Source organism: Lactuca virosa, chromosome 9 (assembly GCF_052849685.1).
Source record: "Lactuca virosa cultivar CGN04683 chromosome 9, Lactuca_virosa_CGN04683_v6, whole genome shotgun sequence".
NCBI classification, from domain to species: domain Eukaryota; kingdom Viridiplantae; phylum Streptophyta; class Magnoliopsida; order Asterales; family Asteraceae; genus Lactuca; species Lactuca virosa.
In genome coordinates, this window is record NC_136434.1 from 49,935,118 (window position 1) to 49,957,909 (window position 22,792).

General features: G+C 37.7%; 3 protein-coding genes across 4 annotated transcripts; 2 read left to right on the plus strand and 1 right to left on the minus strand.

The window, feature by feature from the left end:
• The first annotated feature begins 3,471 nt into the window (after positions 1-3,471).
• On the plus strand, positions 3,472-4,735 carry LOC145139222 (uncharacterized). The gene is made up of 2 exons (XM_079073127.1): positions 3,472-4,060; positions 4,149-4,735. Exons 1-2 carry the CDS (start codon positions 3,472-3,474, stop codon positions 4,733-4,735), a joined length of 1,176 nt encoding a protein of 391 aa, XP_078929253.1.
• A 659-nt stretch (positions 4,736-5,394) lies between these two features.
• Positions 5,395-8,517, plus strand: LOC145138711 (metal-nicotianamine transporter YSL3-like). 2 transcript variants are annotated; one of them, XM_079072744.1, is made up of 8 exons: positions 5,395-5,571; positions 5,700-6,070; positions 6,149-6,321; positions 6,403-6,500; positions 6,611-6,745; positions 6,845-7,034; positions 7,103-7,214; positions 7,436-8,517. In XM_079072744.1, exons 2-8 carry the CDS (start codon positions 5,707-5,709, stop codon positions 8,356-8,358), a joined length of 1,995 nt encoding a protein of 664 aa, XP_078928870.1. In that variant the 5' UTR covers positions 5,395-5,571; positions 5,700-5,706; the 3' UTR covers positions 8,359-8,517. The 2 variants fall into 2 exon arrangements, with proteins under 2 accessions (XP_078928870.1, XP_078928869.1); XM_079072743.1 differs by lacking the exon at positions 5,395-5,571 and having other exon boundaries at positions 5,602-6,070.
• Positions 8,518-9,694: 1,177 nt separating this feature from the next.
• Positions 9,695-10,668, minus strand: LOC145138712 (uncharacterized). Its single transcript, XM_079072745.1, has one exon. The coding sequence runs from the start codon at positions 10,444-10,446 to the stop codon at positions 9,793-9,795; it is 654 nt and encodes a 217-aa protein (XP_078928871.1). The 5' UTR covers positions 10,447-10,668; the 3' UTR covers positions 9,695-9,792.
• Between the last annotated feature and the right edge of the window lie 12,124 nt (positions 10,669-22,792).

Sequence of the window (22,792 nt, forward strand, 5' to 3'; positions counted from 1 at the left end):
ATCCAATGGGCCGACATTGGTGCCTTTGACCTGTAAGTGCAGTGAGGAAATCTCACCTCGCACTGCTAAATCACACTGAAAGTCTCCGACTGCTAGCTCACTAAAATCCTCGTGCTATCACAAACAAAATAATCATCCAATTAATAATTGGATTCCAACCCATAACTATCAGTCCAAAAATTAGTGTAAAAAGCCACTCTACCATTTTTCCTAGTTTAGGCCAAGGCCCAGGCCCAAACCTTCGATCCAAAAGGCCCAAAACCAAGTAATCACTTAAGACCCATATTCGGCCCAATTTTCCAAATTGGGCCCAAACTCCTACTTGGGCCTTACCCTAAGGCCCATCCCCTTCACTTAGTCTAAAACACTTGCACTCAGATGTCCAAAAGATGGCCTAATAAGGGCCCAAGCATCGATGTCCAAAAGATGGCCCAAGCTTGAAGCCTAAACTCGTTAAGCCCAACAGACTTAGTATGCGGGGCGTACTCAGCTGTATGTTAAGCTACACGCATTGGAGCTTGTACGTTGCGCGTACTGGCTTGTACGCCCAGCGTACTCCACCTTTGACCAAAAAATAGGCTACTGACTACCTACGCCCAACGTACGCCCTGGTATGCCCAACGTACGCATTGGCCATGCAAACTCTCCATTAAGAGCTTAATTCGTCCAGTCCAAACGTCCAAATTCCAGATCCAAGTCTAAAAAGGTGCTCTTAACATGAGAAAACTTCTTATTCTTGTTTGTACCATGTCCAATGACCGAGACAGAAGCAGTAGGGTTGGAGCTTTTGGTGTTAGTCAAACTAGCTTCGACGGTTTTCAACATACCATGAAACTCCATAAGGGCCTTGTTGAGATTGTTCATATTATAGTTCATGAAAAACATATGGTATGAACCAGAAAGCGACTTCAATAACATGTTAATGGCCAACTCCTTTGGAAACTCGACACCCAAATTCCCCAGTCTGTTAATGCACAAGTTCATCTTTTGAACGTATGTACACACATAGTTCCCATCGTGATGTTTACATGCCATCAAGGATTTGACAATCTCAAATCTTTCTTGGCGACTTCAAAAATAATATTGCTATTATAACATATAATTTTAAATATTTATATTACATTATTGCATACAACTCAAGTGTTTGAAACTCCTATGCAACTCAAGAGTTTTCTATTTTAAATGTAGTTTTATTCCAAATTTATTGTAATTAGTCATGCCTTTTTATTTTCCACTAAATTCGAAAGTTTTTTTTTAAAGTTATGCTTATTAATGTTTAATGTATTTTTATTTTCCACTTATTTATACACATTATAGCTATATTTGTACTATATATATATATAAGTTTTGATCAAAATATGTTTGAAAATATCTATAATTCAAATATGAAAAGAGTTGAAAAAAATGAGTTTTGTCGCATCAATGGTTATTTCAACGCGGTTTTTTTGTAACAATGTTTATATATATATATATATATATATATATATATATATATATATATATATATTAAATGTATGTTGATTTCTAAATATTCCTTTTAAATGATTTATAAGTGTTTAATAATTTTTTTTGATGTAAATGTTATACTAAATGTTGTAATGTTTTTATGTTGTTAAAAGTTGTAAAAAATTTTCATATTATTTCTTATTTGTTTTATATACAAATCAACAAATGTTTTATATATAGTTGCACAACTTAGAACAGTCTATAAAATCATCAAAAGTTATAATATTTATTTTTTCATACTACTTTTTATTTTATATATATAGAAATCAACATATATTTTATATATAATTTACACAACATAAAACAGTCTATAAAATCATCAACTAATAGTAGAAATAATCAATGATATAAACTTATTACAATTAATAAAACTAATAGGTTAACTATATGTTTTATTACGCTACTGACTTTGGTTTTTGTATGTATAAATACTAAATCACAATTTGTAAAATTTTATTATTTTAATTAAATCAGGGGCGTAGTATCTATGGGGCCAGGAGGGGCAGTGCCCCCCCCCCCCCCCCATGATTTTTGGGTTAGAAGTAGGAATTATAGTTCAAAAAGAATTAGTCATAGGTCTGCTATCTTCAATCTTGGGCTTTGGCCCCTCCCGATTCATCATCAGACTCCACTAGTCCGAATTCTCCAAGCAATGTCAAGAAATCAAAATCAGTTCATCCCCATTTTCCCAATTCGCCATTCGCTGTGTCGCTGTCTCGCCTGCTGTCGTTGTGTTGCAGTCTCGCTGTCTCGCCTGGTCTCACTCTCGCCATCGCCAATTGCCCAAGTCGTCATTCACAGAAATCAGGTATGGAATCCCGAGACCCGAATCCTGTTCTTTCTTTTCTGATTGTTGATTGTTGGTGCTGCACTACTGCTGTTGTTTGCTGTTGCTGTTTCTGAGTTTCTCTAATTCTCTACATCTCTTTTTTCTGATTCTCTCTGTCCAAACTCTAAATTAGGAATTAGAGTTTCTTTTTTAACTTGGCTGTCATTTGCCAATTTGATTTATCAGTTATGAACTTATGATTTGTTTAGCTCTTCTAGTCTTCTTTCAGATTTGATTTAATGTAAGCTCTAGGACACCAAATAGGAATAGAAAAAAATTGATTTGGTTATGCTTAAAACAAAACTGAAAACAAAGATTGCTTTGGTTATTGTTTTGATTTTTTATTTATGTTTTCACTTTTCAGTTTTCACACATTGTTAATTGTTAAATAACTTATTGGTTATTGTTATAATTTTGATTTTAATTGAATCAATTGTTCCTTCATATGATTTTTCTAGATATAATCATGGGAAAGATGAAAACCTTAGATTATTGTTTCAAAAGAAAGGTAGATGATAAAGAAACTAATCATGAAAGTGAAGAGAGTAAACGTCACAAAGCTTCAACAAGTGAGCCACAACCGCAAGAAATGGAAAATCAACAAGAGAATGAGACACAACCACAAGGAAAGGAAAATCTACAAGAGAATGAGCCACAACCACAAGAAAAGGAAAATCCTAATGAAGTTGATTTGAAGAATCTAGAAAGAGATCCCGCTAAACGAAAGCAAATGTGGGATTATCCGGTCAATTTAAGGGAACAAGTGAGATGAGCTTATATGAATTTAGGACCTTTCCAAATACGTCTTATGGAGTATCAAGCTAAAGGTTCAACGAAACATCCTCATAGATTCTAATATTCTTGGTTCAACATTTTCCCTAATTGGCTAGAGTATTCTCCAACAACACATGCTTCTTATTGTTTTATTTGTTATATATTTAATGATAAACCAAGTGTGTGTCATGGTTACGATGCATTTACTGTTAAAGGATTTGATAATTGGAAAAAAGTTAATGATGGGAAAAATTGTGCGTTCTTGAAACATATTGGTTGCTCACAACATAGAAATGCTATTGCAATTGCTGAAAACTTGATGAACCAAGCAACACACACTGAAAATATCATAGTGAAGCAAAATGAAGCGCAAAGGGGAATGGAATGGATTACAAGCACTTGTTCTTAAGGATTGTCCTTATGCATATTATGTTCACTGCTTTGCTCATAGATTGCAACTAGCCTTGGTGGCTGCTTCAAGGGAAATTATTCCGGTACACCAATTTATCACAAACTTAATTTTTACAATTAACGTAGTTTGTGCTTCCAGTAAGCGTCATGATGAGTTACAAAAGGCAAAGGCAACTGAGATTGAACAATTATTGGAACTAGGTGAAATCGAATCAGGTAAAGGATTGAATCAAGTTGGGACATTAAGAAGAGCTGGTGATACACGTTGGGGTTCTCATTTTCATTCCGTTTGCAGTTTGATTGACATGTTTGCTTGTACTCGTGTTGTTCTCCAAGGAATAATTGATGACGTATGTGCTACTTATTCTCAACGCGGAGATGCTGATGCAGCTTACTGTTATCTGAAATTATTTGAGTTTGTGTTTATTCTTCACCTGATAAAGGAAGTAATAGGAAAGAATGATATACTTTCTCAAGCTCTACAAAAGAAATCCCAAGATATTCTTAATGCTATGGAGTTAGTTTCAGTAACAAAGGAGGGTCTAAATGATTTCAGAAACAAATGATGGGAGTCTTTACTTGCACAAGTAAAGTTTTTTTTGTGAAAAACATGAAATAAATATGCCAGATATGAATGCTCCTTATACTTCTACTCGATATCAGCCTCGAAAAACAGATAATCATGTTACTTTTGAACATTTTTTTCAAGTGGATTTGTTTACAGCCACATTGGACAAACAGTTCCATGAGTTGAATAGTATATTCAATGATCACGCGATGGAATTGTTAAGTCTTAGTTCTACTTTAGTTTCTAAAGTGATTAACGTTGATCAAATTTGTCTTCTTGTTGAGAAGTATTATCCTGAAGATTTTACGGAGCAAGAGAGGATTCAATTACGATATCAGTTGGAGATTTTTAATATTGATATGACAAAGAATCCAAGGCTAAGTGGTGTATCAACTATTGCTGACCTATGCAAGCGTCTTGTGGAAACTCAGAAACGTGAGACATATTATTTGCTTGATAAAGTGGTTAGGTTAATCTTGACACTTCCAGTTTCTACCGCAACAACAGAGAGAGGATTTTCAGCAATGAAAATATTCAATAACCGTCTTTGCAATAAGATGTCGGATGATTTTCTCGCAAACAACTTGGTGATTTACATAGAAAGAGAAATTGCTGAAAACATTGATTCGAAGTCAGTAAGTTTCTAATATACACCTCAATCACTAGTCTCCATATCATGAGAATATTCGCCTAGTTTCTAATATACGCCTCAATCACTAGTCTCCATATCATGAGAACATTCGATAATAAATTACATTTGTAAACTTAACTTTTTACATGCCCTTGTTCAAACAGTGAAGATGCTTAATTTCTTTAGGGTAAGAAAAACACAAAAACCAAAACAAGCCATGTTTAATAATTCCAATTTGGTTTTGGTTCTGATTTGATATCGGTTAAAAAACAAATATTAACTTTTAGATTGAATTTTGAAATAATATAAACTAAAACAAGCGAGTGTGCTAATATATGTATATCAATTTTGTTATTATAAATTAATAGTGCACATCATCAAAACCTAATTTAAACGAAAACATATTATTGACAACCCATATTTCGAGTTCGATTTTATTGATTTGAAACCAAAAATGGAAACACAAACCCTACTGGGTCTTTGGGTTAGTTTAAGTAGTTAAACCAAACAAACTAAACCAATAAACTAATGAACATCGCTACCAGATTTTCCTAAAAAAGGTTAAGGGTTCATTTGGTATATAATTAAAAAGCAGGGTTAAATTTGAAAATATATCATAAATATAACATGGTTTGGCTATTCAGTATTCACGCTAACAAAATATTCTAAACTATTCACAACCAAACCAGTCTCTTTCTAATTCACAAAAAGCAAGTCAAACAACTGGTTGGATGCATACATTTCAACTCACCACTTGAACCTGAAAATCCAATTATGAGTCGATTATTGTTGAAATTGATTGTACTACAAAGCATTTAATCCTAATCCTATTTGTACTACACACGTCTGAAGGTACATTCAATTCGTCTTTAAAGTCGTCCAAAATTCCTTCTACTACACCCAGTTTCGCAACCTGTACATCATTCAAACTCTGAAAACCCTCTCGATTTCTTACTTTTTTTATCTCTAATTTGAATAAGGTATTTTATGACAATTGAGGGGGCGAGAGAGATTGAAGAGAGCGAAATGATGGATCATACGACACCCGAGGAAAACGACGACGGCGATTCAGTTAAGAGGTTGCCGCCGTGGAACAAGCACATCACGATTCGAGGATTGGTGGCTAGCTTATTGATCGGAATCATGTACAGTGTAATCGTGATGAAGCTTAATTTGACCACTGGACTCGTACCTAATTTAAATGTCTCAGCTGCTCTTTTGGCGTTCGTGTTCATCAGAACATGGACGAAGCTCGTTCACAAAGCTGGATTCGTAACAACGCCGTTCACCAGACAAGAGAATACAATCATTCAAACATGTGCTGTCGCTTGCTACAGCATTGCCGTTGGAGGTTCTATTGCATTCAATCTGATCTATGTAACGATGTTTTCATTTTGTTAATTGTTGATTAAGTCAACGATTTCTATAGGCGGATTTGGATCTTATTTGTTGGGATTGAACAAGAAGACATACGAACAAGCTGGAATCGATACAGAAGGAAATTCACCTGGGAGTTTTAAAGAACCTGGAATCGGTTGGATGACTGGCTTTTTGTTTGTTAGTAGCTTCGTTGGGCTTTTGGCTTTGGTTCCTCTTAGAAAGGTTTGTACCTTCTGCTACTTGACTTGTACATAATATAACTTTCAGAGTTTGAACAACTTTGAAGTGTGAATTGTTTTGCAGATTATGATCATAGATTATAAGTTGACTTACCCTAGTGGGACAGCTACAGCGGTGCTCATCAATGGTTTCCACACTCCCAAAGGCGACAAAATGGCCAGGTATCCAATTTTGCATCCACGTCGTCTTCCTGTTATCAGAATTCAGAAATCATTCAGAACAATGAATTAAAAGAATTTAACATTATTTTTATTTGTACGATTTTATACAGGAAACAAGTTGTGGGGTTCACCAAATTTTTCGGTGGTAGTTTCTTGTGGGCTTTTTTCCAGTGGTTTTATTCGGGTTCAGGCACTTGTGGCTTCACATATTTCCCCACGTTTGGGTTAAAAGCTTATGCGAACTCGTGAGTGTGTATTTTACTCGTGTATATCATTTATAAATCGTGATCCGAGGGCTTGTTTTAATATAAAAAATATGTTGTTTTTTTTTTTTTTTTTTGCAGGTTTTATTTTGATTTTAGTATGACTTATATAGGAGCAGGGATGATATGTTCACATCTAGTGAACTTGTCGTTGCTTGCAGGTGCTGTACTATCGTATGGTATAATGTGGCCGCTCATAGGTGATCGCAAAGGCGATTGGTTTCCTTCTAGTTTACCTCAAAGCAGCATGAAGAGTTTAAATGGTTACAAGGTTAGCTTAAAAAATATATAAATAAAATATTTCGATTTTTGTGGTCTAATCGTTTATTGTATTCCTAGGTTTTCATTGCGATTGCACTTATCCTAGGCGACGGTCTGTACAATTTTCTCAAGATAACCTTTTTCACTGCCAGAAACATATATTCCGCCTCAAAAAAGAACTCCAAAAACAGTAAGTTCTTAAAAGCTACATCATCAAAAATAGTCCTAGAAAAAATGTCCGGTGAGTCTTGCCCCATGTGACGAATGCAATCTTGTATTTGTCACACGAGGAATTGGAAGGACAAATTTTATAGGGTTATTATCCTATAAAGTTGCAAACACTACGCAGTCTATTCTGTCATGTCATGTTTTGTACAGACATTTTAATTGTGGTCTCTGTTAAATATACAGAACCAGACGAAAATAGCCAACCCCAAGATACCCTCCAACTAAACGAGGTATTTTTGCGAGAAACCATTCCCTTCTGGGTAGCAGCCGTCGGTTACATCCTCTTCTCTATTGTCTCCATCATCATCATCCCAATCATGTTCCCTGAGCTCAAATGGTACTTCGTTCTGGTGGCTTACATCATCGCACCATCCCTAGGCTTCTGCAATGCGTATGGAGCGGGCCTAACCGACATGAACATGGCATACAATTACGGAAAAGTTGCCCTTTTTGTCCTCGCAGCAATGTCTGGAAAAAACAACAGTGTAATCGCGGGACTTGTCGGATGCGGTTTAATAAAATCAATCGTATCGATTTCGTCTGATTTAATGCACGATTTCAAAACCGCACATTTAACCCTAACTTCACCTCGGTCAATGCTGGTCAGCCAAGCAATCGGGACTGCAATCGGATGCGTAGTGGCTCCGTTAACGTTTTTCCTTTTTTATAAAGCGTTTGATGTCGGGAACCCGGATGGTGAATATAAAGCTCCGTATGCTATTATTTACCGAAACATGGCGATTTTAGGTGTCGAAGGGTTCTCTGCGTTGCCACGTCATTGTTTACAGTTGTGTTACGGGTTTTTCGCGTTTGCCATGCTGGCGAATATTGTACGTGACACGTGGCAGAAGATCGGGAAGTGGGTCCCGTTACCGATGGCTATGGCTGTTCCATTTCTTGTTGGGGCTTATTTTGCTATTGATATGTGTGTTGGGAGTTTGGTTGTGTTTGTGTGGAGTAAGTTTAAGAAGGAAAAGGCGGATTTGATGGTTCCTGCTGTGGCTTCGGGTTTGATTTGTGGTGATGGGTTGTGGATTCTTCCTTCATCCATTCTTGCTTTGGCTGGGGTTAGGCCTCCGATTTGTATGAGTTTTTTGCCTACATAGAATTCAGGAGTTTGGTTATTTAAAGAAGACTTAGATAGTAGTTTAGAAATTGTAATAAATAGAAATTTTTGTTGCTCAAATAGTAATATTTAAATGTTGTAATAGAGGAAGCATGTCAATCAACGTTCTAACATATAGAAATTTCACTTTCTTTATTAAGTCGTTTTTGCAGTATGTCAAAATGAAACAATTGTATATAACTTACCGGATTAAGTCCTCTTCCATTAAGTCTGTTAAATAAAAAAGAAAGGAATATCTAAAAATAACAAGTTAAACTGTTATGGGTCACAATCATTGAAGGGGACATGAAAAGATGATGCACTATTTAATGAGTCTAGTCTTGATAAGCATCAAGCACAAGATGCTCTTATCTTTTGTCCAATAATTTCCATATACATCACCTTCAGTTGCAATCATACACAATAACAAGGAAAATTTAGCACCTTTTCTAGCAGCAAACAATATCGGAAGCATATATGCAATAATGCTAACAAAATAAAACTAAATAAAATAATAATATACCATTTTCGATTGCATAAGCAATTATAATAAACTTGAAAAGTGAGCATGCTTCTTGGCATAAACTTCATCACGATTAGCTTGAAATCGAAGCAGGATATCCAAAAAGACAAGATGTTTAACAGTTTGAGTCATCTTCCTTGGATTCAACAAGATATCAAAAGAGAAAGGACTTAACTAATCATATTACGTAAGAATCTATATTAGGTACCAAATGATGTGACAACTCTACATCATTCAAGAAAATAAAACTGTTCCATTTTTGTTTGATACCTTTGGCAAAACAAAGTTAAACTGATTAATTACAACGATTGATCATCAAAATTCAAAAGGCAACAACACATAGAGATGTATGAATGAAAGAGGAACAGAAATAAGAAAAATGGGGACCCAGTTGGAAAGAAAAGATATGTACCTTCAAGTGGCAGAAGAAAGCTCCAAATCCCATTAGATATCTGGACCATAGCTTGATCTTGTAATATGATTGTAATATGACATTATTATCAAGCATATCATTGCATTAAAACAAGCAAATGGATGAAACAAGATAGCTTAGAAGTCTTACCAACAAAACCAGATGAAACAGAAATATAGGGAAGAAGCTAAGAAGTTTGAATCTATCATCAGCCTGTTCTTAAAAGAGGCCAGAAACACTGAAGCTAATTCATTAGCATGAAGTATGATCACAACTTTAAGCAGGTATCCAAATAGGTTAGCTGGAGATAGCAAAAACAACTTGAAGAATTTTCACTAAATTGATGACTGAATATCAGTTGAAAGTACCACTTCCATCAGATCAAAAGTATGTAACTGGCAATTTGTCATAAAACAAAACAAAACTTTTATTTTCATCTAGAGGAATTAGGTTACAAAATCGATAGATTACAGAACTGCGAAAGAAGAAGATTTCAGTTTTCAATCAAGAAAACCTGTCTTTTGAAACACCGCGTTGCGAACACGACACAGGTCCCTCCCTTTGAGAGTACGACCAGCTCCCTCAAACACAGAAAACGTCACATACGATCTCGCCACAATCTCATGAGGCGGAACCATCTCCCCATCATCTTCCTCCTCCTCCGCCACGTTATCAGCCACTTCATCGAATTGCCCTAAATAATTAATCGGTTTGTTTTTCGGCCAAACCGGCACATTTACCGGCGCCGACTGGTGGTAAGCAGGAGAATGCTCCGAAGAACGCCTAAGCGCAACCGGAGGTATAGTCCGAGCAGCCGTGGCGGCGGATTGGGACGGACTCATCGCAGGTTTCCGTCGAACCAAGGGATGCTGATCGTCGGATAACGCAGCGTAGAGGCCGGAGTTGTATTGACGGTGAATAGGCGGAGAACTGGAAACGTTTGGTGACGGAATGTCTGAAACGTCGGAGGATGATGACCAAAATACGTCGCTCTCGTTGAACTCGAGACCACCGTTGTTGTTGTTGTTGAGATCTGGCGATTTTTCCGGTACTGTGAGTTGACCAAGAAATCGGATGGTGGGAGAAGAAGATACTGATGACGTTGGTGAGTAGGACACAGCGGAGATGCTGCCGGCGGCGGTGGATTTAGCCATGAAGGAGGCTTGTCAGTGGTCACAGAATTGGGTTGACCAACAGACTCCTCCCCCCTGTGGTGATTTTGGTGAAGAAACCACAGGGGTTCGTTAAAATGTAAACGGAAATTTTGGAAAAATAATAAAAATAAATAAATAAAAAATCAGAGGAAAAGGTTAAAATGGTAAATTCGCAATGTATGGAGCAGAAAGAGAGTGTGTTCACCGTCCTTTTAATATCTGCCGCGTGTAGTTGTTCTTTCACATTGTGTGGGTGATGTTTTTTCGCAGTTTAATAATGTAATCACTGAAAGTCTGAAACATATATTAAAATTTATTATTGATTATTTTGATAAATCGTAAAAATATAATATATTTTTTTTCGAGATGTAAGATGATGGAGCACGTCGGTATAAGTAAATAATAGATATTTTATTGTTTACCATAAATTTAAAATACAATTAATAATAAGTTAATAAACAAAAGTTTTACTGGATTGCATCAAGAGCTACCATTATCATATAATAATCACTAATTAAAAATGATAATTTGTAGGTTTATTGTTTAAAATAATAATATTCGTCTTCGAGACAAGAAGAACGAAGCATCAAGGTATAATTTAGTAATGAATATTTTGTTATTAATATAAATGTAAAATGATTTATAATAATAAATAATAAAGGAAATACTTTATTGGAATGCATCAAAGTTACTAATGTAATATAATAACCACAAATAAGAAAAACAGCATTTGTAGTAAAAGATTACGAAAAAGGGTATAGAGTTGAATAGTTTTTCTAAAACAATCAACTTTAAGATGTTTTAAATGCTGTTTATTTTCTGAATAATACACCGGCAATAGTTCGGTTGTTGTTAGCAAAGGAGGCGACAGAGATTGATGTAACTACTACATGTTCAATGTTGGTTTCCATTAAAATTACAATTTTGCACTAGTTATAACAAATCACCTGATACAAATGTGGAATGGTACAATAAGCACAGGTATCTTTACCCTAACAAAAACTTGTATAATTGATATCTCTGTTGATATTGTTATTTAGTTTCAATATATATTTTTTAGATCCACATAACTATTTTATTTGAAGTTTTTTTTGCATCAACATATATGTATTTTAATATATGTATTTGTTGTTGGTGATTTTAGTGAGATCATCACATTTAGTGTAGTAATGATCAGTGGCGGAACTTGAACAATTCATTTGGGGGGGCAAAAGTATTATAAACTAAATTAACATTCTTACAAAAAAAACAAATTGTTTTCAACAAATAAACACCAAAAACACCAAAAACTAAATTAACGTTCGAATGTCGAGATTTCCAATCAAAACGTCCTTTTCAATGAGTTTTTGATTCAGAACACCAATTTCCTCCTTGAGCTCAGAAATTGATGGGTCCGCTCCCCCTGAACTTCCTTCACCTATAGATATCCCTTTGCCTCGGGGTGAAGGGTCTGAATCTTGTTGGGCCAAAAATCTGGCAAGCCTCTCGGAGGCAGCATCATGTGCAGATTGTGGTTGAGAGGAACCCCCAGGAGCTGAAGAGCTCCCGACTTCATAAGAAGATCGAACAACACTTGGTCCTTCTCTCAAAACTTGATTGTCTTCATGGGTTGGTTGGGTTGGTGCAGCAGTTGCAGAAGATTGTTAGGCTGGCGGTGCTTGTTCTCTGATCAGCACTCCCGGCCTTGGATCGGCTCTTCTCCTTTTGAATGGAGGCTAGGAGGCTTGTTTCATAATAAGATCACTTTTAGATGGCAAAGTGGTTGGAGTAACAACTATAAGGGGAGGAATCCTTGTAGTTATATCCAGATTAGCTGAAGTGTTGGCCATCTGATCAAAAGTTGGAGGCGTCACCTTGAGAACACTACTAACTCCCTCAGTCTCCGTAGTAGATTGTACAACATCATGGACATCATCAAAAAACGCATTGAGTTCCTCATTGCTTGGCCTGAAATCATCATTCTGCTCAAAGTCGAAGAATAATTCATCATCATCAAAGTCAAGTACATTTTCCCCCAAGATTCATCACATCTTCACCTTCATCATCATCACCTGCATCATCATCATCATTCACCTCCACATCAGTCATCGGTACATGTTCTTCGGCAACAATAGCAACGGGAGGAACATGGTCTTCTTCATGCTCAGAAGCGGTAATAACATCATCTTCATGGTCTTCTTCATGATCAGAAAGAGTGACATCATCTGAGGAACTTTCTGACTCAGATGCCTCGCTAATCTCCGCAAACTGGCCAAACTTCTCCAGAGGGTACTTTCCTTGAAACACAAACTTTCCCTTGCGATTTTGCTTCATAAGACCAAAAGTGTTCACACCCAGAGATTTTAAATCCAGAGTCTCACCACTTCTTTCCAAGTCTGGGTATTTGCTGTCAAAGATCATTTGGAGAAATCTTGGATACATCAAGAACTTATCCTTCCTCTTTCCTTCTAAATTGCTCTTCATTTCGTTCAATACAAATCTTGAAAAGTTGAATTCAAGATCCATGGCAAGAGTAGCAATAGCACCAGTATTCAGTAAGGAAATCTCATCAGCACCAGATTTCCTGTCGGAGATGCAAATCACGACTGAGTGAGCAAGGAAACCCCCGTATGGTGGCAACAGCTTCTTTATTGTGGTGGGAATACTCCTTCATAACCCATCTTTTCAAGTATTTCTTCAGTCTGTTCCATAGAAATTTCAGTTTGAGACCCTGGTTGATCCTTGATTTGAAGCACTTCGCGAATCATTTGTTCAGATACTACAATCTTTCTTTCGTGGATGACTGATTCAACTGTGTCTTCACCATCTTCTCCTCCTTTATTAGTTGAAGCTTTGTTCCAAAACTGCCTGACTAAATCTTGATAAATTACAGGATTTGACTGGAAAGCATGTGCAAGACAACATCTCTTAAGTCCATGAATCATAGACCTAAATTATTGGTGTGCTGTTGGAGGATCAATCAAGAAAGCAGCAATGTTGTGATTATCGGAAAATTTCAAGTCTGCCATTTGTTCTGCACCAAACAAGCCAAGTGAGAAAACTAATGATTTAATCAATTAAAGTTGAATTTTCTCAAATTAAAAGTTGATTAGGCTTCAATTTAATTTTATTTGGATGAAAAACAAGTTTTATGGCTAAAAACAAGTTTACGGTTGGAAATGAGTTTACGGCCGTAAACGAAGTTGCAGCTGTAAACGGTTCAACAGTCGTAAACGGTCCAACAGCCGTAAACGGTGTTGATGCTGAAAATCGTTTTTGCTTCAATAATCCTGCAACGCGATCGATTCGAGTTAATTTCAACATAGTGAGGGTCGCCTTTGATGTACCTACAAGAATCAAGGGTCAATTTCCGATGAAAACAACAAATCGATGATGAAACGGTAAGAGGATTTGACGAACAGTTGAGAGAAACTGAGATGGGTTTGCGGCTGGGAACGAAAAAGTGAGTGTAGTAGGGTTTTCAGCCGGAAACCTTACCTTATATACCTGGACCATATCCGGCCCACAACCCATGGACTGTAAACCAAAAAGCTTCAAGCCCAAACCGAATACATCCAAATTTAATCAAAAATAAAACATTTTGAAGACTAAAAATTAAAATTAAAATCTAAAAAATTAAATTCAAACTAACATTTTTTTTTAATTTTTAATTTTTTTTAGAAAATAAAAATAAATAACACAAATTTCTCTTCACCATTGCTAATATTATTTTCATGGTTTTGGGATCAAAGTTTTAAGACAGCCTTAATATGTTTTTCAGTACCTCCACCTTCATGAATAGATCTGGTCAATCGCCAGTATTGTGGTCCACTTAAACACGAAAGATAGTGACAATATTTTGGACATGCTACAAGTGACAAGACTTTTGACCCTATGTTCCTAAATAATATTCCTAAAGGACCATTTGGCTGACGACGACCATGGATATTGTTTTCCACCTAAATTTAACAGCGAGATCTACAGACAACCTATTAAATGTTCAATTTTAGATGTACTAGAATGTGTTTCCCGCTTCCCGATATACCCCGGTAATCAAGGACTTTCAAAATACTCCTTACTTTAGATGAGCAAGACAATTATTAAGGAAGAAGATAGATTTTAGAAATGCATATGTCTTATTCCCAGGTCGGATCTCTTCCAATCACGCAGAGGGATTAACATATGACTAACTGGATTAGAGGGATTGAGAAATAGAATGTTGCATATGTTGTGTTCCAGGTCGGATAAAAACTTATCACGCAAAGGAGACAGCATATGACTAATAGACAGAAAGAATTGCATATAGAAGGAGATGCATAGAAACAGAGTTGCATATGTTGCAGTCCAGGTCGGATCTCATCCAATCATGCAGAGGAGGCAACATATGACTGACAGAAAGAAAGCAAGAAAATAACCTTCTACAGACCTACTTTATCGGAATTCCCCAGTCGCCCTATCAGTACCGGAATTAAGGACATGCGTCCATACATCAAGGAAAATTTACGTCACAATTCTAGATACAAATTACTTTAGTGTAGCCCGCAGATTCCCATGTATATCTCACTGCTCAATCTACCCGAGCGTCGTATTGTCAGACCAAACGGAACTATCTAAGTCAATACTTGTCAAGTCCTTTTAAATGTCAATCTATGCCTAGTCTGGTCCATTTAAATCTTTCGTGCCTACCAGCGCATTGAACAGAGAGCCTACACAGTTCAGCGTTGGTACCTTACACAAATTAAAATTGCATGTTATCACTTGGTTAATATCACTTCCCAACTAATTTCCTGCAGACAACCTCCATTAGAACATATTTTTGGATTTTTGTATTTTATGATTTTTTTTTTGTTTTGTTTTATTTCTCCCCCTAAATTTGTGCATAGGAGAGAAAGGAAAATAAATGCGCAAATTTAAACTAACCTAAAACAAAAAATTAGTCTTCAAAACGTATCATTTTGAGAAAACCCACAAGCACATCAAATCGAGCTTTGTTGAACGGTTTGGTGAACAGATCCGCCACATTATTATCAGTGTGAATCTGTTCCAAACGGATGACCGAACGCTCATAACAATCTCTAATGAAATGAACTTTGATGTCGATGTGCTTGGTTTTGGAGTGTTGGACAGGATTTTTATCTATTTGGATTGCAGCATCATTATCACAAAAGATAGGGGTTTCAAGAAAATTCAAACCGTAGTCCAAAAGTTGATGTTGGATCCAGATAACTTGAGAGCAACAGGCAGAGGCAACAACGTATTCCGCCTCAGCTGTTGAGGTTGAGACAGTTTGTTGTTTCTTGCATTGCCAAGACACCAGACGGTCGCCTAAGAATTGACATCCCCCGGAAGTTGATTTCCTTTCAAGTTCACAACCTCTATAATTGCTGTCAGCAAATGCATATAAACCAAAATCAGAATTTTTAGGATACCAAAGACCCAGTTTTGGGCTACCTTTGAGATATCTAAAAATTCTTTTGGCAGCAATTAAATGAGAGAGTTTAGAATTAGCCTGATAACGTGCGCATTAACAGACTGCGAACATGATGTCGGGTCTGCTCGCAGTCAGATACATCAGGGATCCGATCATTGATCTATGCTCTGTTTGATCTACGGATTCTCCATCAGGATCTAGAGTCAACAATGGTCATTCAACCATCAGTGTCAAGGAAACTTTAGAATCTTTAAACCCAAACTTCTCAAGCATGTCTTCAACATATTTTCCTTGATGCAAAAGGATTCCGGTTGAATCTTGTCTAACTTGCAACCCCAAGAACATGGTCATTTCTCCCAAAGAACTCATCTCAAATCTCTTCTTCATAACAGCCTCGAACTCTTTGCACAGCTTCGAGCTTGTTGACCCGAAAATGATGTCATCAACATATATTTGTACAAGAATTTAATCGACATCCACATGCTTGATGAAGAGCGTCCGATCAATCGTGCATCTGGTATAACCATGCTCAAGCAAATGATCTGTTAGAGTAGCATACCAAGCTCGAGGAGCCTGATGTAACCCATATAGAGCCTTGTCTAATTTGTAGACATGATTTGGAAATTTTGAGTTGACAAAACCAGGAGGTTGATCAACATAAATTTCCTCTTTCACAGCTCCATATAGAAAGGCGGTCTTAACGTCCATTTGATAAATGGTGAACCCCATGTAGGAAGCATAAGCCAGGAAGATACGAATAGCTTCAAGGCGCGCTACAGGAGCATACACTTCAGTGTAGTCAAGGCCTTCAATTTGCCGAAACCCACGAACAACCAGACGTGCTTTGTTTCTCACAATCACCCCATAATTGTCTTGCTTATTACGGAACACCCAGCGCGTGTCCAAAGACTTTTTACCCTTTGGTAGCTCAACCAGTTTCCATACCCCCAATTTCTCAAATTGATTAAGTTCCTCGTGCATCGCATCAACCCAACTAGGCTCATTCAGTGCCATTTCCACGTTCTTTGGCTCGATCTGAGAAATGAAGCAAGAGTAGAGACATGTATTGACATCTCCACTCTGACTCCTCGTTTTAAGTCTGTCGCCTAGGTGACCAATGACGTTTTCGATCGGATGATCGCGTTGAAGTCTGGTGGGAATTTCATGGCTGATGTCATTGATTGTGACAGGAAAGTTGTTGATGTTGATGAGTTCATCATCTGCTGAATCATCCGCCTCAGACGATCTGGAACCGTGAGAGGTGCTTGCCACGAACTCATTTTCTATTGGCTCGGGAAAGAGAAGCTCCATGAAAGATTGAGTAGTAGCGGAAGTATCTCTGGTCATGAACTCTCTTTCAGCAGGAGTAAGAGGAGTGGCTTCAGCATCAGGATTGATTCTTTGACTTGGAGAACCTGAAGAAGTACATGGAACAGCTTCATCCACCATAGGAGTCGTAGGAAGCACCAAAGGTGGTCTGTACACAACATCTTCCTCTTCATCTTCAATAACAGCCTTCGTACCTGAGCAAGAACCTGACACATCATCTGAAAACACATTAAATGATTTAAATAAAGAAGCGTAATCAAATAACCAGTCAGGACCGACTCGGGCATCTGTCTCATTCTCTTCCAGCTAGCGCACATCGAAAGATTCCACAATCTGCTTGGTTTTCTTGTTGTATACTCTGTAAGCAGTTCGTGCAGCGTATCCCACAAAGTAGCAGTCATCAGCCTTCGAGTTGAACTTGGGGTTGGACTCGGTTGTGACTGTAACTGATGGCTTGTGATTGTACAAAATTTCATATGGGGTCTTCATTTGGGCTTTGTTGATCAGGACACGGTTCTGGACGTAGCAGGCAGTGTTGATCGCCTATGCCCAAAAGAAGACCGGTAGTTTGGAATCACAAAGCATCGTCCTTGCAGCGTCTATCAGAGTATAATTGCGCCGTTCAGCAACACCATTTTGTTGAGGTGTACGAACAGCAGTGTGCTGACGCAGTATTCCCTTTTCGGCGCAAAAATGATCCAGAACATCGTTCTTGAATTCTGTGCCATTATTAGTTCTGAACACCTTCACTTTCTCATTTGTTTGATTCTCAATCATCACAATGAACTTCTTGATCAGATCAGTGATCCCACTCTTGTTGGATAAGAAGAAAACCCATGTGAACCGCGAGTATTCATCTATCACAACCAAGCAATAAGAGCTCTTGTTGATGCTGAGAACGTTGATCGGACCAAATAAATCCATGTGCAACAATTGGAGAACTTTGCTGATTGAGTTAACAGTCTTTGGCAAATGGGGCTTGCGATGATGTTTGCCTTGAGCACAAGCCACACATTTTTCAAAAGTGATAAAGTCTTTGATAGGAAGGCCACGCACAATCTCGTTTTTAGCAAGACGATTCAGGTTCTTGGCATTCGCATGGCCGAGACGACGATGCCAAAACATGGCATTGTGTTCAGAGACTTTAGATAAAAGACAGGTGACTTGTTCTGGGATATTATGATTCATGTCGATGATGTATGCATTTCCATCCCTCTTCCATTTCACCAAGATCCATTCTTCAAGGATGATGATTCCAGGCTTCAAGATAAGACACTCTTTGTTAGTGAAGTGTGTTGAATAGCCTTTGTCACAGATCTGTGAGACACTTTACAGACTGTGCTTCAGCTCGGGAGCATAGTTGACGTACTCAAAGCTAAGCACTACGTTTGTGACAGTTCCTTTCAGGGTGATCTTCCCACCTTCTCCTCTCGCGAAGGAAACATAGCCCCCATTAAAATTCGGAATGTCATGCAGTTGGGAGATGTCTCATGTCATGTGCCTGGAACAACCACTATCGACATACCACGGTCTGACGACATTCCTCCGTAGCTGTTCCTGCACGATGCGCGAGATTAATTAGATTTTGAAACCCATGTCATTGAAACACTGGGTTTTCTGTTGTTAGCAACAGAAATTTCTTTTTCACTTTTTGAATTTGATTTATTACCAGACGCACATACAAAAGACTGAGGTGATTGGACATTTAAATGATTGGGCACCCATTGATAGTTAGGTTTAGAAACATTTACAGGTGATTTTGAAACATTTTTCTTTGGTTTTGATCGTTTGGGTTTCCATCTAAGATTAGCCGAAGACCCAGACGAAAACTTTGACGAACCCGATCTTGGCTTAGCCACGTTCGGTTTCGTTAAAGTACCTATTGTATTTTCATGTAAAACCTGTTTATTATTTCCAAACTCAACCCGTTTTCTGTCTTTATTGACATTCCAATCATCATCACGAGAACAAGATCTCGAGAATTTTCTAATGAGAGATCTTCCTCGTGAATCGTTCTCTCTTCTTTGTGCATAAAAGGGAACAAATTCCCGATTTGGACAATTGCGTGCAATATGACCAGCAGTTCCACAGTTAAAGCATGTCTGTTTCTTAGCATAAAAACTAGTACCGCTCTTTTCTGGTCTAGTGTTCTAATTGACTCCCTTACTCTTCCCACAAGTGCATGTGCAAGATTCAGGTTGTGTGACAGGTGTGGGTGGAGTGTATGTGCTAGTAACAGGAACATCAGATTTATCAAACACATCACCACACTTATCAAAAACATCTGAATCATCAGACTTTGACACAGAATCATCACAAACCAAAACATCAGTTTTAGAGTTAGAAACAAAAGCATCATTGTTTAAAACAAAAACATCAGATTTTGAAACAAGATTATTATTAGAAACTCTCTCTTCAGAAGCCTGCTTGCCTTGACTTAAAGGTGAATCTGCATAGGAAGTAGAAATGTTAGTATCCTTTTCCCTAGCACTACTATTCGGCACAGGTACAACAGGTTTTTCATACACGAGATGTTCCTCTCTATCCATCTCTTCCTGGGTCATAGGGATAGTAGTGTAATTGTGATTAAAAGGAGGAGGGACACTCTCATACCCTAGACCTACTTGCTTATTGTCTTTCCGTCTCATTTAATTCTATATTATGGTTGCAACTCTCTCACTTGACACATCAAACTTTTTGAAATTAAAATCAGCATTTTCAAATCGAATTTTTAATGTGCCAAGCTCGTCAGTTACAGTGGCAAGTTGTTTCTTGATAAAATTGTAGTTCTCACACTTGTTGCTATACTCTTCCTGTAATTTTCTAAAATCCTTAGTTTTGGCCTCTAATTGTTCTTTTAGTGGTCTTTGGCCCTTCCTAAGGTTATAACCTTCGTACTTAAGGTCCTCGTTTTCTCAACGTATTAATTCGATTTGTTCACGTAAAAATTTTAACAATATCAATGCATTTTTGTGAACATGAAATTTCACTGACCTCCTTTTTCTCAGGCTCAGGGGTAGTGGATACCATGAAGGCAAACTGCAACTCCATCATCTCTTCTTCAGGATCCTCTCCAACATTCTCCTCGGTGACTTCACTTATCTGGCCCAAATGTGCATTTTCAGGTCCTGAAATGTTCAAGACCTGAATTTGGTCTTCCCAATCAAATGACTTAGCTACCACCGCCAGATTTGCAGTCTCGTTGTTAGCAGCAGCTCCCCTATTATTTCCAACCGGAACCATTGTCCTTTCATGATTTACTCTTCTATCAGGCTTCGGACAATCACGAGCAAAGTGACCAGGCTCCTGACAGTTAAAGCACCTCAACTTTCCTTTGTTGAATCCAACCTTCTTCTCTGCATTCATGCCCCAATTGTTTTTCCCTGTTTTCTTGGCAAACTGTTTAGCTCTGAAAACCGCCATTGCAATCTGTAATGTCCATTTCGTCCACATCCTCATGGTGAATCTGATCAAGATCAGCAAAAGAAATCTGAGGAGGCAATTCTCCAGCCACAAAGGCATTATAGCAATTCACCAGGCCAAAGGCTAGGGCCATGTTCTCTTCGGCTTCTTTGAGATCATAGGTGGTAATAGAAGCTTTTGAAGAGGAGGCTGCATGTGGATAAGGAATGGATGGTGGAACAACATGGGATGGTGGTTGTGGAACAACAAAATATTGATTTTGTGGAGCAATAAAGGATGAAAAGGCATTGTTCGAAGAAATCCCCAGATTAGCAGTCGAGTAGGAGTTCACATGGTTAATTTCCCTTTGCTTGTCATCAAGATCACAGGCTTTAATGATTGCCATTGTTTCTGCAAGACTGAGTCGGTTGAGATCCTTTGTCTTCTTGATAACAGAGACATTCATGTCCCATGACTTGGGGAGAGAGTTAAGCAGTTTCTTGTCAATCTCTGATCGTGGCACTGAAATTCCAGCAGAACTCATCTCAGTGGTAAGAGTAATAAATCGCTGTAGTTGAGCCTCCAATGATTCTCCAAGAATATGATTAAACATGTTGAACTTCTGTCTGAGCATGTCTTGTCGGCTCTGCTTCATGTCTTCTTTTCCCTCACAAACTTCAATCAATGCTTCCCACAGAGCTTTGGCTGAGTCATACTCCCTGAATCCTTGTGCAATTTCCGGAGAAAGCCATTGTCAGTGTTGCGAGAGCCTTTTCTTGCTCTTCAATTTTCTCGAAATCCGCATCTGTGTAATTTGCAAAATCTTTATCGATAATTGTTCCATTTTCAAGAGTGGCAGTGATTCTAACTGGACCCTTCAGAATATTGCGCCATATTTTGAAATCCTTCATTTTAATGTATTTCTCCATTCTGTATTTCCATTCAGGAAATCCTTCAGCTGACAGAAGACGCGGGATTCCTGTAGTAGTTCTCATGATTAAGTCCAACTCCTGATGAACTGTCATGTTTTGTGGTTCCATTTTTTTAATTTTCTTAATTGATTGAAAACAAAACTTATAAAGAAAGCACAACCGAAAAGAAGATTACAACCGAGAACAAGGTTTACAGCCCAAGGAGAGTTTACAGCCAAAAAGGGTTTACGGCCGTACACGAGTTTGCAGCCGAAAAAAGTTCACGGTCAAAGCAGTTTACAGTCAAAGAGCGGTTTACAGTTGAAAACGAGGGTTTACAGTCGAAAACAGCACGTTTGCAGTCGAAAACAATTTACAGCCGTAAACAGATGAACAATTTACAGCCGAAAACACCCAGAATTTGATGAAAACAGTTGATTTCGAGCAGATCTTCAATCCCTTTGGCCTTGAAATCACGATCAACAGCAGGAACTCAGTAACCAAGCTTGAACAATCACGAAAATAAAGAATACTCCAACCGAAAACACAACTTGAACGGTTTTGACACTAGTATGGCTCTGATACCAATTGTAAGTCCCCAAATCTGGAACCAACTAGTGATCAAACACAAGAAAAAGCAATAATCAATGAGAACAAGAAGGAGTAGAAGCAAGAATGATCCAAATTGCACACGTTTCTATTGAGCCGCAAACGTCTGGTATAATGGACACACACACATACAACCGTCGTACATTCTGACAAGACTGACATATATATATATATATATATATATATATATATATATATATATATATATATATATATATATATATATATAGGGAACATGAACCGTAAACAGTTCACGGCCGCAAACAGCCTTGCGGCCGCAAACACCAATTGAACCGAAAACCCCTGTTTTCGGTTCACCCAATCGCAAACCCTATAAACACCAAGACAAAGACTAACAAGACTCATACAAATGAATGCCTAGCCCAAACCAACAAAATATGACCTAACAGTTTTAGTATTTGGTGAAGCCCTATGATGCCTAAAGTGGTAGTAGCTATCAAGTAGAAGCTCTGCCCGTGCAACTTCCAGACTTTTGTCAGGAAGAATCTCTGCAAGTTAAGCTACACTCTCATTCTTTCAGTGTAACTTATATTTATACTCATAAGTCAATATTATGAACCTATAAATAAAATTTATCAGTAATTGCAGTTATAATACTGATTGATCTACTTACGTGAGAGGTGTCTAGAATGGTAAAGTTGGCTTAGTTGTTGGATCTCAGAAA